Below are 12,613 nucleotides of genomic sequence, written 5' to 3' on the forward strand. Positions count from 1 at the left end.
AAAACAGCTAGCAAGCTTTGTTGCCCAGAATAGTCGTCTGCAGAATTTTCCTGTAAAGGAACTAAAAGTAAATATTTTAGACCTACATGGTCTCTGTTGCAACCGCTTACAGCATAAAAGCAGCCACAGATAGTAGACAAATAAACATAAATGCTTTCTAATAACATTTACGAACATATGAGGTTTCAACTTGATCTAATTTTCATGTGCTGCAAAATATTATTCTTTAATATATTCTTTTCACCCATTTAAAAATCAGCCTAAACGTTGTGCCTAAAACAGGTGATAGGCTGGAATTTGTCCGTGGGTCATAATCTGCTGACCCTTGGCCTGGAATAAGAGAAACCTGATGTTTATGTTGAGAGGGGTTAAACAGACTACCTGGTTCATCTCATTACTCTGTCAACGCGCAAACTGGGGTCTAGCCTTGCTTGGCTTTAAAATACACAAAACCAAATACTGATTTCAACAATGATTGCAATTCCGTGGAGGTTGGGAACTAGAGAATAGAGATATGGCAAATGTGACCAGGACTCCAAGTGGGATTCTTTTTTCAGATTAATAACAGTTTTTAAAAATCAAATTTGTTGATCTTTAAGATATATCTCCTAACACTTCCTCCAACACTTCTCACAGCACAAACATGAGCATCACAGGGTGACTCCTTGGTTATCCTTGGTGCACCTCTGCTTCTATAGATGTTCCTGCTGCTGTCTAGAATGTTCTTGCTGGCAAACACCAAGTCATCATCTTTTAAGACCCTGGAAACCTGTCAGACCTATAAGCCTGCCCAACATTTTCCATCTATTTTCTGTGCTCTCTGTTTCCTATTCCAACAAAAAGTCCCAAGAGGCATTATATGACATTGTCATTATTCATCAGTGGGCTGCCTTCTGCTAGCCTGACGGCTTCTTAGGCGCAGGACTTTAAGTGTTCATCTTTGATTCCCATTCATCAGCTTCCAGTCTGAAGCTACAGGTTGGATTCCAGAGACAGGGCAAAGACAGCATCTCACCTGAACCTGACGTTGGTACTCTCAGGCACGATCACCTCCTCGCAGATTTTCTCCAGTGCAGGCATCCAGCTCGTGGCCAGGTGGCAGTTCTGTAAGACCACCCAGGTTCCATCTTTGATAGCACTGTTGATCATTTTGGCAGCAATGGGGCCTTGCCCTTGGCCAAGGGAGATGGTTTGTATTTTGGTGCCCCCCATGTCGAGATCATCAGCAAACTTCAGCAGCCCTGAGACCAAAAAGAAAGGTGGCTTTTGAGAGAAGAGAGGACAGTGAACATACGATGCAAATTAAAGACTGCATTAGAATTTTGGAGTGAGAAATTCAGGACTGTGTTGTGGGGCATTGGGTTAATCTGCCTCTTGTGGTGTATATATGCCATATTGAAGTGCCAATTCAAATCTCTGCTAATGGCCCAGTGCTTGGGCCCTTGCTATCCATGTGGGAGACCAGGATGGAATTCCTGACTCCTTATTTTGGCCTGGCACAGCCCTGGCTGTTGTGGCCATTTGGACAGCAAGTCAGCAGATGTAAGCTCTCTCTCAACCTCTCTGTTGCTTTGCCTTTCTGATAAGTAAATCTCAAAAAAACAAAGGAAAATCATTTGATTTCTGTTCATTATAAAATAATATCTTCCTAGAAAATTTAGACATCTAGTACCAATGGCAGATGAAGTTAAATCGTTTCTTTAAACACATAGACATTGTTCACAGGTGAAATTATACAAGGTGAAAATAAAATAGTAAGAGTTTGAAAGAAAGGGAAATTCTTAGGTGCTAAAAATGAAGAGGAGACTCAAAACCACAAAGGAAAACATATAATCAAACTAGGACCTGGGCTGTGTAAGTTTATTTTAGTTAGAAATGCATTTGAACAGTGAAATAAGTCTCTTTCACTTCTCTCTTCCCCAGAGGTAGTCAATATCATTAGATTTGTAGATCTCACCACAATCATATACTCTTAAAGTTCAATCAATTGTAGATATTGCCTTTGCTTTTCTCACTTCACAGTATATCTTACAGATCTTTCCCATCTCCATATATGTCAAAAAATCTGCAAGTTATTTTTTGATAAATTTTTGGTTATTTGAAACACACACACACACACACACACACACACACGAGAGACAGAGAGACAGACAGAAACAGAAATTCATTTCCCATCTGCTGACCCAATCCCTAAATGTTTACAATAGCCCGAGCTGGGGCAAGCCTCTCATGTTGGCGCCAGGAATTTAAATAACTGAACTTACTTTCCATGCTAGGCTGCATGACAAAAAGCAGTAGAGTAGTGGGCACTTAACACCAGGCATCCCAAGCAGTGATTTCCACCACTGTGTCAAATGCCTGTCCCTAGATGTTGGCTTGTTTGTTTTTTGAAGACTATTTTTTATTGGAAACATGATTTACGGAGAGAAGACAGAGAGAAAGATCTTCTATCAACTGTGGTCCACCCCACAAACAGGCACAACTGCTGGAGTTGAATTGATGTGAAGAACCAGGAGTTTCTTCTTGTTTACCACTTGGGTGTGGAGTCCCAAGACATTGGGCCGTCCTCGACTGCTTTCTCAGGCCACAAGCAGGGAGCCAGATGAAGTGGAGCAACCGGGACATGAACCAGTGCTCATATGAGACCCTGGCACTTGTGAGGGGAAGATTAGCCAATTGAGCCATCATAATGGGCCCAATGTTGGGGTTTTAAAGTTCACAGGAACCACAGCTTTATCCTCATTGGAAGTCAGCAGCTGGAACTGAGAATTTTGTCTCAGAATCCTCAGAGGGGTGTACCTTCATGTCAAGAAGGCCAGAGATCCAACTGCTGACTCATAGAAGCAGTGCGCAACTTGTCACTGGCCTGGAGCCTGGGTGGAAAAAAACAACTATTCTCCCAAGAGAAATCAAAGCACTAAGTTTATGCCACATGCAGATGAGGGGTGTGAAATCTTAGCGTCCCACGGTGTGAGATTCCCAACATGAGATGATTCTCATAAAACTGATCTAGACTGGTAAACTCCCTGGGACAGCACTGTTGGCATATGCAAAGTTGTTCTATTCAAATATTCCTAAAACCCAAGGTTTATGAGACTTTCACAAGATAACAAAAACTTGCTCATTATAAACTCAGATTAAAAAAAATACAAGCCCCATGAGAAGGAACATTACTCTAGGAGACATTCAGCACATAGAACAATCAGAGTAACTTAAGGATTATTTATGTTCTCTGTTCGAGGCCGAATTATATCCCTCCTAAATTCATCTGTGAAGTCTTAATCTGCAATACTGAAGCATGAGACTACAAGTGGAGACAAGGTCTTTATGGATTCATGGACACTTAGGTTTGGTGAAGTATTAACCACCTGTTATGCTTGCATCCTGTATCAGTGTTCTGAGAAGGAGTCCTAGATGCTTCTCTTTTGATCCATATTTCTGCTAATGTGTATGCTGAAAGCATTAAGTGATTTCTCAAGTTCTTGAGTTCACAGCTTCTGTCTTTGGTCTGCCTCAGGCCATTACTGTGGGCCTGCAGGGAGTGAGCCGGTGGATGGAAAATTGATTTCTACCTCTGTATATTTGTTGTTCTGCCTTTCAGATACACATAAATTAAAATTTTGAAAATAAATTTAAAAATAAAATTAGTTCAGAAGGGTGGACCCTAATCCAAGGTGACTACTGGTCCTTGTACGGAAAGGAGAAACATACATACATACATACCCCGATCCCCTGATTTGGACTTGTAATCAGCAGAACTGTGAGAAAAGAACTTTTAGTTTTCTAAGCCACTCAGTTTGTGCTGCAACATTATAGCAGACCTAAAAAACTAATACAGCCTTCACAAGAGAAGAAACTTTTAAACATCAGTAAAGAGCAGCTGGTGCTGTGGCAAAGTGGGTAAAACCACTATCTGTGACACTAGCATCCCATATGGACACGGGTTAGCATCCAGGCTGTTCCATGTCCAATTTAGTTTCGTGCTAATGTATCTGGGAAGATCACCAGATGGTCCAAGTGCTTGGACCCATGTGGGAGACCTGGAAGAATCTCCTGGCTTCTGACTGGCCCAGCTCCAGTTATGGCTATTTAGGGAGTGGACCAGAGGATGGAAGATCTCTTGGTGACTGTAACTCTTTCAAATAAATAAATATCTTAAAAACGTTAGTAAAGAAAAAATACATAATAACATTCAGAGTTCTATTAAAAATACAGACTTAGAAAAAAATATAAAGTTACAGAAAAGCATAGTCATTGAAGATAAAATTCCAAAGTATTGTAAGATGAAAGATGACGAGTGTACAGGAAGGTCTAAAATCAACTGTTTACCCCGTAGTCATGGGCACTTATAGCTTACAAGTTGTGATCCCCAAATGCTAATGTCTGCTAAGAGAATGGGAAATCCTTCAATAAATGTTTACTACCAGGTCCAAGGCAAGAAATATACAAGATGAGCCTGAAACATAGTCATAGATGGCAAGGAGCTAGCAAAACCTACTGTGTCGAGATAACATTTGGTACAGCCGCTAAGACATCCCTTGGTAGTGCCTCATCCCACACCGGAGCCATTAGGACAAGCTCTACTGAGCCTATTTCTAATTGCACCTCTCTGCTAATGTGCATCTGGGAGGTAACAGGGGATGCCTGAAGTGGTTCGGTGCTTGCCACCCCATGTGAGTTCCTGGTTTGAGTTTTGGGATCCTGGCTTCAGTTTGGACCAGTTTTGGTTGTGGACATCTGAGGAGTGAACCAGTAGATGGATGGTCCCCATCTGTTTATATCTCTGTCTTTTGAATAAGAATGGAAATTAAAAAAAAAATTCCTACAGGTACAGGCATAAAGGAACTCTCGTAAGCTACAGAATGACTATTTTGAGAATAATAATAAAAAAATAATGAAGTCAATTGAGTCTCCAAACTGATTCCATTGTGAACCCAAGATTGAGAAAGGCCAGTGGGATGCTTTATAAGGCAGAGTGGGTGGTGGAGGGTGAAGGGCTGGCTCACACGGATCATGACTGGCCCTGCTGACCAATCTTAATCAGAAAAGGGAAGACAACCAGACAGTACTGGCATGTATCTCCTGATGGAAAGCACCATGAGGAACATAGCTCCTGTGAAATTTTCTATGAAGTCATCTGAGCTGAATCTGGTTCTAGGGTGGGAAATGGGCAGGAGATCCAGACCATTTGTCATTTAGGGCCCATAAAATCATTTTATTTGATCTTGCCAGGACAACTGCAGGTGAGACTCAAAATTCAATACAGTTATAGTAGCCCAATTTTTGTTTTAATTGGAAAGACAGATGTACAGAGAGGAGGAGAGACAGAGAGAAAGATATTTTGTCTGCTGCTTCCCAAGTGGCCTCAACACCCAGAGCTGAGCCGATCCATAGCCAGGAACCAGGAGCTTCTTCTGACTCTCCCACACAGGGTCCCAAAGCTTTGGGCTGTCCTCTCCTGCTTTCCAGGCCACAGGCAGAGAGCTGGATGGGAAGTGATGCAGTTAGGACATGAATTGGCACCCATATGGGATTCTAGTGTGTACAAGGTGAGGATTTAGCCACTAAACTATCATGCTGGGTTCCCAAAGCCCTTTATGGAGGAGTTTGGGAGTGGGATCCTGAAAAGCTGAGACTGAATGGAATCCAGTGGGATCTTTTTCCCACCGCAGTCCCTGAAAAGCTCTGCTCTACCTTTCTTGTTCCTCTTTATCCTCTGCCCCTTTAGTTCCTCTTTTACAGATCTGCCACAAGGACAGAAGGGTAAGCAGCAAAGGTACTAGAAAAGGGGGATGAGTGGCTCCTTGACAAGAGCATTTCAGGTTTTACATAATCCTGCCAAGCGCATCAATCCACCGCAGTGGGCACCGTGAATGGGCAAGGAGTGCTGGCTTTCTGGCCAGGTGAGAACATATGTCAAACTCCTCAGCTCTTCCTGGAGAAGGCAGACTTACCACTTTCATTTCTGGGGCTGAATTCAGTTTAGCAACAGAAAAAGCTAAAGCCATCAAGATGAGGGCAGAAAGCTCACCTCTTCCTGTCAACAGCACACACCCGCCACCCATCCACATTCACAGTTTCTGAAAAGACACACAGAACTGTTAAGAGTGGTGACCCCTGACAGGGAAAGGAGGATGCACCTCACACTCTACCAGACTTTCCAGTGTTTGCCTGAAAAGGGCAAAAATCATCCCTGCTTGAGCAACAGTCCTCTACCTTTTTGTCTGGCTTGTCACATATATTTTTAGCTGCCTGCAGTATTAATTATTCAAAGGAATTAGCAATCTTTAAAGACATAAAAGTCAGGGAAAATGGCTGAAGACCCAGGGTGACAAACTGGCAGCTGGCGGGCTACAGCCAACTTTGTGCTTGGCCCTCATCGGTTTTTAAGGGGGAAAAGCAATAGAAATTATCAAAATTTAAAGATGGGTCACTTCTGTTTTCCTGGTTTCTTTCAGAAAATCAAATGACTGGTGATGCTGGGCTCACATTCACAGAATGTGCAGTTTTGGGGGTGCTGGGTAGCAGCTGCCCTCTTTTGGTTGGGAAGAGAGGCCTCCAGTTATTCCAGTACCCCTTAGCCAGTTCATTGTTTGCCTTCTGAGTGCCATCTAGTTAGAGATCCCTGCTGTAAAGGATGTGCTATTGTCACCCACCCATGTACTGTGTCTTTACAGTCTGCCTATGACACTCTTTCCTTACCTGCCATTGGGTCTGCGCCTGGGGACAGCACGAAGATCAATGGTGCACAACAATTGGAATCATTGTAGGATCCCTGGAGATCAAATGTAGGGGCTTCGATGTATACCTTTCCCATGTGTTCAGCAATGAACTCCCGAATGGCTGGGATAATCTTGTCAGGCCGCAAGCATCGAAGGATCACCATCTTCTCCAACCCTTGAAGGAACTTCCAAGATCCAGGGAATTTCTCTTCGTGGGGCCACGCTGAATCATAGATCAATTTCCATTCATCCACATGTTGTTCAAAATGTTCCATCAGACCTTTCAGCTTTGGTAGGGCAGATGCGCGCACGACTTCAGCCCAGGCCTTCTCAGACAGCCACTCGGAGGCCGGGTTGGGGTAGGGGTTGTCCAGGGCAATGCCTCCAGTTAGTAGGAAGCGCCAGCTGTCCTCTTGGATGCGGTTTTTCTGTTTCAATATGCCAATGGTGAGGAGGAGGGAGAAGAGAAGCTTGTCCTTCTCAAATAGGGAGCGGCACACATTTTTGTAGATGCTCAGTGTGAAGTGCTCAATGATGTACTCGATTCGCAGATCCAGATCCTCACTCTTGGTGCTGTGGGCTAGTGAATGCATGTAGAGGCCAATGAACCAGGTCAGGGAATATTGGTACATGGGCTCGATGTTGGCCAGGTCGCTGATACAAAAGAAGATGGTGGCAGAGTGGACAGCTACTGGCTTGTAGCCCATCCGGGTTTCATCAATCTGCATCTCTGTCATGGAGGCTATTTCCTGTTTTTCAGAGATTTCTTCCGAGAGCACTTTGGAGGAGGACAAGATCTTGATGGCTGTTTCATCCTCCAGGATGTTGCCCTCAGACATGGAAAGGACCTCTAGGATCTTGTCTTCAATATCCTTTAGCTGCTTCTTGTTCTGGGCACTTTCGACAATCAGCTTGTTCTTTTTTTCTTCCAGTTCTGGCTTCTCCTTGGCGGCCACAATGCCAAGGAGTTGGTCTTGGAGACCCAGGGGGGTGATCATGAAGTTGAGGAGACAGACTTTCACAGCAACTTCGGGGAGGTAATGGGGGTTTCTCAAACGGGTGGTGATGTACAACTTAAAATCCTTGGAGTATTCAATGATATTTTCACCCAGCCTCATGTACTCAACCCCTTGCTGCTTGAATGTTGCTTTGAGCAAGATGGGTTCAATAAAGGCATCCAGCTCTTCTCCAACGTTTTCAAGTAACACGGGGGTACCAAACTGCAGAGCGTTTTCCAGGGTCCTCACATAGTTGCTATCAGAGAACTTGATGACAGACAGTTTATTTGCCTTCTCCATGTTCTTGATCCACTTGTTGGCCTGCCCCTGAGGGTCAATCATCAAGGCCCAGCGTCTGGAATTGGACACAATGATGCCATTGTCAATGGAGAAAGAGTCGATAGGAAGCCCGGCAATCTGCCAGGCGCGGATTTTTACAGGATCCCCTAACGTGTTGCTGAGACTGAAGTCACTGGAGCCTGGGATAACCTTCTCCTTACAGGCGGCCAACCACTCCTTTTGACACTGGGCCCTATAAATCACTGTAAAGGCACCCAGGTAAGCCACAGTTCCTGAGGACAACAACACATCCCCTGTCAGATTAGTATAGCGGATGCCCAGCTGTCGGGCAGCTTCTGTCCATCTGTCCTTCTCTCCCCCGAGGCCGCTGATCAGCTTCTCTGCCCTGATCAGCTTTTGGGAGCAGATTTCAATGTTTTCCTCCAGGTTCTTTTTTTTGTTGTTCATGTCTTCAAAGTCAGAATTCAGGGCCTGGAGCCTGTCTTCCACCAGCTTCAGCTCTGCTCGTTTCTGGTTCAGCTTCTGCATCTGTATGTCCAGCTTCCCCTCGGCCTCCCTCAGGCGCTCCCTCTTAGGGGCTACAACCTTGGCCACACGATCATATACCTCCATGGCCCTTACCCACTTACACAGACCTTCGCAGGCAGATGACACATTTTTAATCACGCTTGGCTGGAACTCTGGGTGATCGATGAATCTTTCCCGGATCCGTTTCATTATAACAGGGGGGATGTTGTCTTTGTCATATGTCTTCAGACTCTCTAAGAATTTCAAGTCTCCAAGGATCTTTCTTGATACACCCCAGTAGTCTTCAATCATCTTACCTGTTTGGTATAAGAAACAGAGGTCATAGGCTATATTAACATACTCTGGCTGAGACTTAAAATCCTGTAATGGACTGCTTGGTTGTACTGAAGAAGAAAAAGAAATTCTCAAGATCCTTACCATGGTCAGACAAATTCAGCCAACCTCACTCCATTTCTGCCTTGCTCCCTAGAGTTGGGTTATAGAGACTTTGCCTTTAATTCTCTGTGACCCTAATGGTTTCTCAACCACGAGTCTTTTGCCTTTGCTATAAATGGCACTTGGCTGCTTCTGACCAGACTCTGGGGCTCCACCTCCACAGAGAAGTTTTCCTAGATTTCTCTTTCAGAGTGATTTTCTTTTACCTTACCTGCTGGATGGTCCATTTCCTTGATAGCATCTATTGCAATCTATAATTTTTTGTCTTACTTTCTATTGTCCACCTCAACCTGTGAGCTGTGTTGATGAGACTCTGAAATACTACCTGTTAATTACCAATAAATACAAACGGAATGAATGTAACTCCATTATCCCCTTCATAGGTGGAAAGAGTAACAGGAGCCACAGCCCACAGGCCTATGTCTAGAATATCCTTTTCCAAGTCTTGAGGGTAATCCTTGTTATAAGGAACACTGAAGAAGGAAGGCAGTAGTCTTAGGGAAGCAGCTTGCCAGGTGTGGCTTAGACACGAAGCCTTTATTCTCCCATCCTGGAACACTGCTCCTTTGGTTGATGTGCTGGAAAAGACTAGAGAATCTTTTTGGCTCATTGTACTTGCCAAGCTGAGGCTTGTCAAAAAAGTTATACTTAGAGATATTACACTGAATACAACATACTCCATTCCTAATTACAAGCACAGTAATCAGCCAAACCTTTTCCATGAACATTTTTGCTTGTACTATGGACAATAATCTGCTTCATTTCATTTTAAAGTATCCAGAGCTAACTCAGTTGTTCTTTGACTTCACTCCAAATGTATTCATGGAATTCTACAAGGTGAGTGAATCGTATGGAGGACTGGCTTTCGTTTTAGTGATGGACTCTGACCATCGGTGATCTCGGGTGAGACCAACTTTCATGATCTATCACCCTCATGTGTGGATCTCAATGTGAATCGCCAGGAGTTTAAAACACTCATCAACAAATGAAGGTAGTGCTTAAGTTACAATAGCACCAATCTCCTTAGAAGTAGGACATGGGCTTCAGCATTCTTTAGGTTCTTCAGGGAGTCAAGCAGTCAGAGGTACTGGCCAGTGTCTCCTTACTCAGGCCAACTTCTTACATCCCAGCCACAACCCTACAGGATCCTCTTGTAAAAGGTCTCGCTTTGCCTGGACACTCCTGATCACCTTTGCATCTTCTTTATATGGCGTTGGCCTGAAAATCACCACCAAGAGGGAGTGCCCCTGGACAGGGGTGCTCAGAGGATAGGAATCCACACTGGGTGTGGTTTTTAAAACCCTTGTTCTGGCCCAAGACTCTGGGCCCAGCTCTGCCAAGGCCTTAGCTCTGATTCACGCTTTAAGGAGAAGAAACCTTCACCTGTGAACACCTGTGGGCTCCACTGGCATAGCAACCTTTCCTTCCTCCCTCCTTCCACTATTCCCTTCTCAGGTCTAAATCTCTGCATCCCTCTCTGCCTCCTCATTCTCTGCTTCTCTTCGTCTTCCCTTTCTCAGTCCTGTTCTTTCTGATCTTTTTTTTTTTTTCCAATTCATTCACTCCATTTTGGTGTCTCTGGGGCTCCATGTGTGTGTTTTCATTTCTCTCTGCATTTTTGTCTCTAAGCCTATTTCTGCTTTTCTTCTTCCCTGCCCTCTGTTTGAGAATTTCTTCCTCCCCACTCTCACTTTTGCTGTCTGTTTCCCTGCTCCTGTCTTTCTTCCTCATTTCTTTCACCCTCTCTGGTGTGTATGGCACATGCTCACATCGAGAGCAGGGTCTGGGTCTCTCCACTTACTTTGCAGTCTCAGTTTCTTTTTCTCTCTGTTTTAGTTCTCTGTTTCACTCTCACTGCCTCTGCCTCTCACCCACATACAACACACCAGAAGTTCTGTCTGTGTGACCTTCATTTTTGTAATGATTTGCAGGCTTTGTAATGACTCAGCTTCAGCAGACTCCTGTATTCCCTTCTGTGAGAGGAGAAAGACTGGCAAAGCAACACAAAAATTTTTAGGTATACACACCTGGATGATCTTCTTAACTCTTAAAAAACAAAATAACAACAAAAAATTCTCAGTGCTGTTAGAGGGCTTGGAAAGATTGTAGGGGATGGGGTACTGGCCCCCTCCCTGCTAGGGGTGGGTGGGATAGGGATTACCAGAGCCACTGGGGTCCGGCTTCCTTTCTGGCTTCAACCCCTTCATGACACAGATGCTCTCCATGACCAGCTTGACAGGGCCTGGCGGGTTCTGCATCGACTTCACCAGTGAGATGTCAGTTGGATTCAGGGTATCCAGCGCAGCAAGAGCGGCCTCCAGAGCTGGCATTGCCTCAGCCAGGTCTCCCTCACATTCATTCTGTGGTTGACAGAGGAACAAAAAGGGAAGAATGTCCAGTGCCTGGCACATGGGGATAAGGCAGAGCTCTGCTCCTGGAGGAAGTGAGAGGAAACACTTCTTGCCTTGCTCCTCAAGGGTGGTACCTCTTCCTCCCGGAACTCCTCACTGAAGTGGGGCTCTAGCTATTGATGGCCAACAGAGATATACGCGTGGTCTCTGGGGGCTGGCACATGGGTGTTTTAGACATTTGAGTACTTACCTCATTCGTGATCTAAAAAGTTTTAAACAAACGTACAAAATATATCTGCATAGGGATATTCAAACTCACTGGTCAGGGATGGGCTTATAAAGGATGAGGCTTAGAGACTGAGTGATGGGAAGAGGGTCAGGTCAAGTTGAAGAAAGACATGAAGCATGGGGAGTGCAAGGAGGTTCGGAATGGCTGAGAGTCTGGAATGTATTAGGGGTGGGGTGGAAGTGGGGTCAGGGACAGGATGAAATTGTGGACAAGGCTGGTTTAGAATAACCTAAGAATGGAGATAGAGATTAGAGCAGGGTAAGGGATCAGAGAGAGTAGGCTTAGGGAAGATGAGACAATACATGTTATTTGTTCATTGAATAAAAAATTTAAGGCAGTGGAATATTATTTAGTTGTAACAAAATAAAGGACTGATCCCGGCTACAACAAGTGAATGCTGAAAACATTGTAAATAAAAGTAAGCCTATAAAGCCAGAAACAAAGGCTTCTTGTTACATAATATCATTTATGCTACATGTGCAGAATGTCATGGGGGTTAGGGAGTGAGGGAATGGAGAGTGACTGCTAGTGGATATAGGCTGCTTTTCAGGGTGCTAAGAATATTCCGTAAGTAGATGGTGGTGATGGTTGCACTAGTGTGTGAATACACTAAAAACCAGTACATTAAAAAAAGGTCAGTCTTAAAGGTATGTGAATTATCTTTCAATTGAAAAAAAAACAAAAGCTTAACATTATAGCATTTTGGATTTGGAGGGGATCTTACAGGTTAGTTAGTAATTGAATTACCAAATCCCACCTAAAAAAAAAAAAATCCCAAGAGGAAAAAATGAGTTAACCAAGGTCACACAGCAGGATAGTTACGGAGCCAGGCTCCTGGCTTCCCAGTCTTTGTTAGTAGGCAGCCATATCTGAAATGAAACTTCGCAAGAGCACAGCCATTCCTAGACAACTTAAAGCAGGGTTTGTTGAAGTTCATGGAGGCTTTACCCTCTGTACCACAGGGTCAACCCTTCCTGTTTTTCTTTACAA

The 12,613-nt window shown here is 44.2% G+C and overlaps 1 protein-coding gene across 3 annotated transcripts in view; it reads right to left on the reverse strand.

The window, feature by feature from the left end:
* The window catches only part of LOC121167960 (dynein heavy chain 3, axonemal-like), a 119,389-nt gene that overhangs the window by 13,271 nt on the left and 93,505 nt on the right, over positions 1-12,613 (reverse strand). For all 3 annotated transcript variants that reach the window (XM_040997684.1, XM_040997686.1, XM_040997685.1), the window contains exons 51-53: positions 11,145-11,343; positions 6,703-8,844; positions 1,016-1,241 (exon numbers count right to left, since the gene is read on the reverse strand). In XM_040997684.1, the coding sequence (XP_040853618.1) occupies positions 1,016-1,241; positions 6,703-8,844; positions 11,145-11,343 (2,567 nt within the window). The remainder of the gene's footprint in view (positions 1-1,015; positions 1,242-6,702; positions 8,845-11,144; positions 11,344-12,613) is intronic.

Source organism: Ochotona curzoniae, unplaced genomic scaffold, assembly GCF_017591425.1.
Source record: "Ochotona curzoniae isolate NIBS_2020 unplaced genomic scaffold, NIBS_Ocur_1.0 patch435, whole genome shotgun sequence".
Taxonomy (NCBI): Eukaryota; Metazoa; Chordata; class Mammalia; order Lagomorpha; family Ochotonidae; genus Ochotona; species Ochotona curzoniae.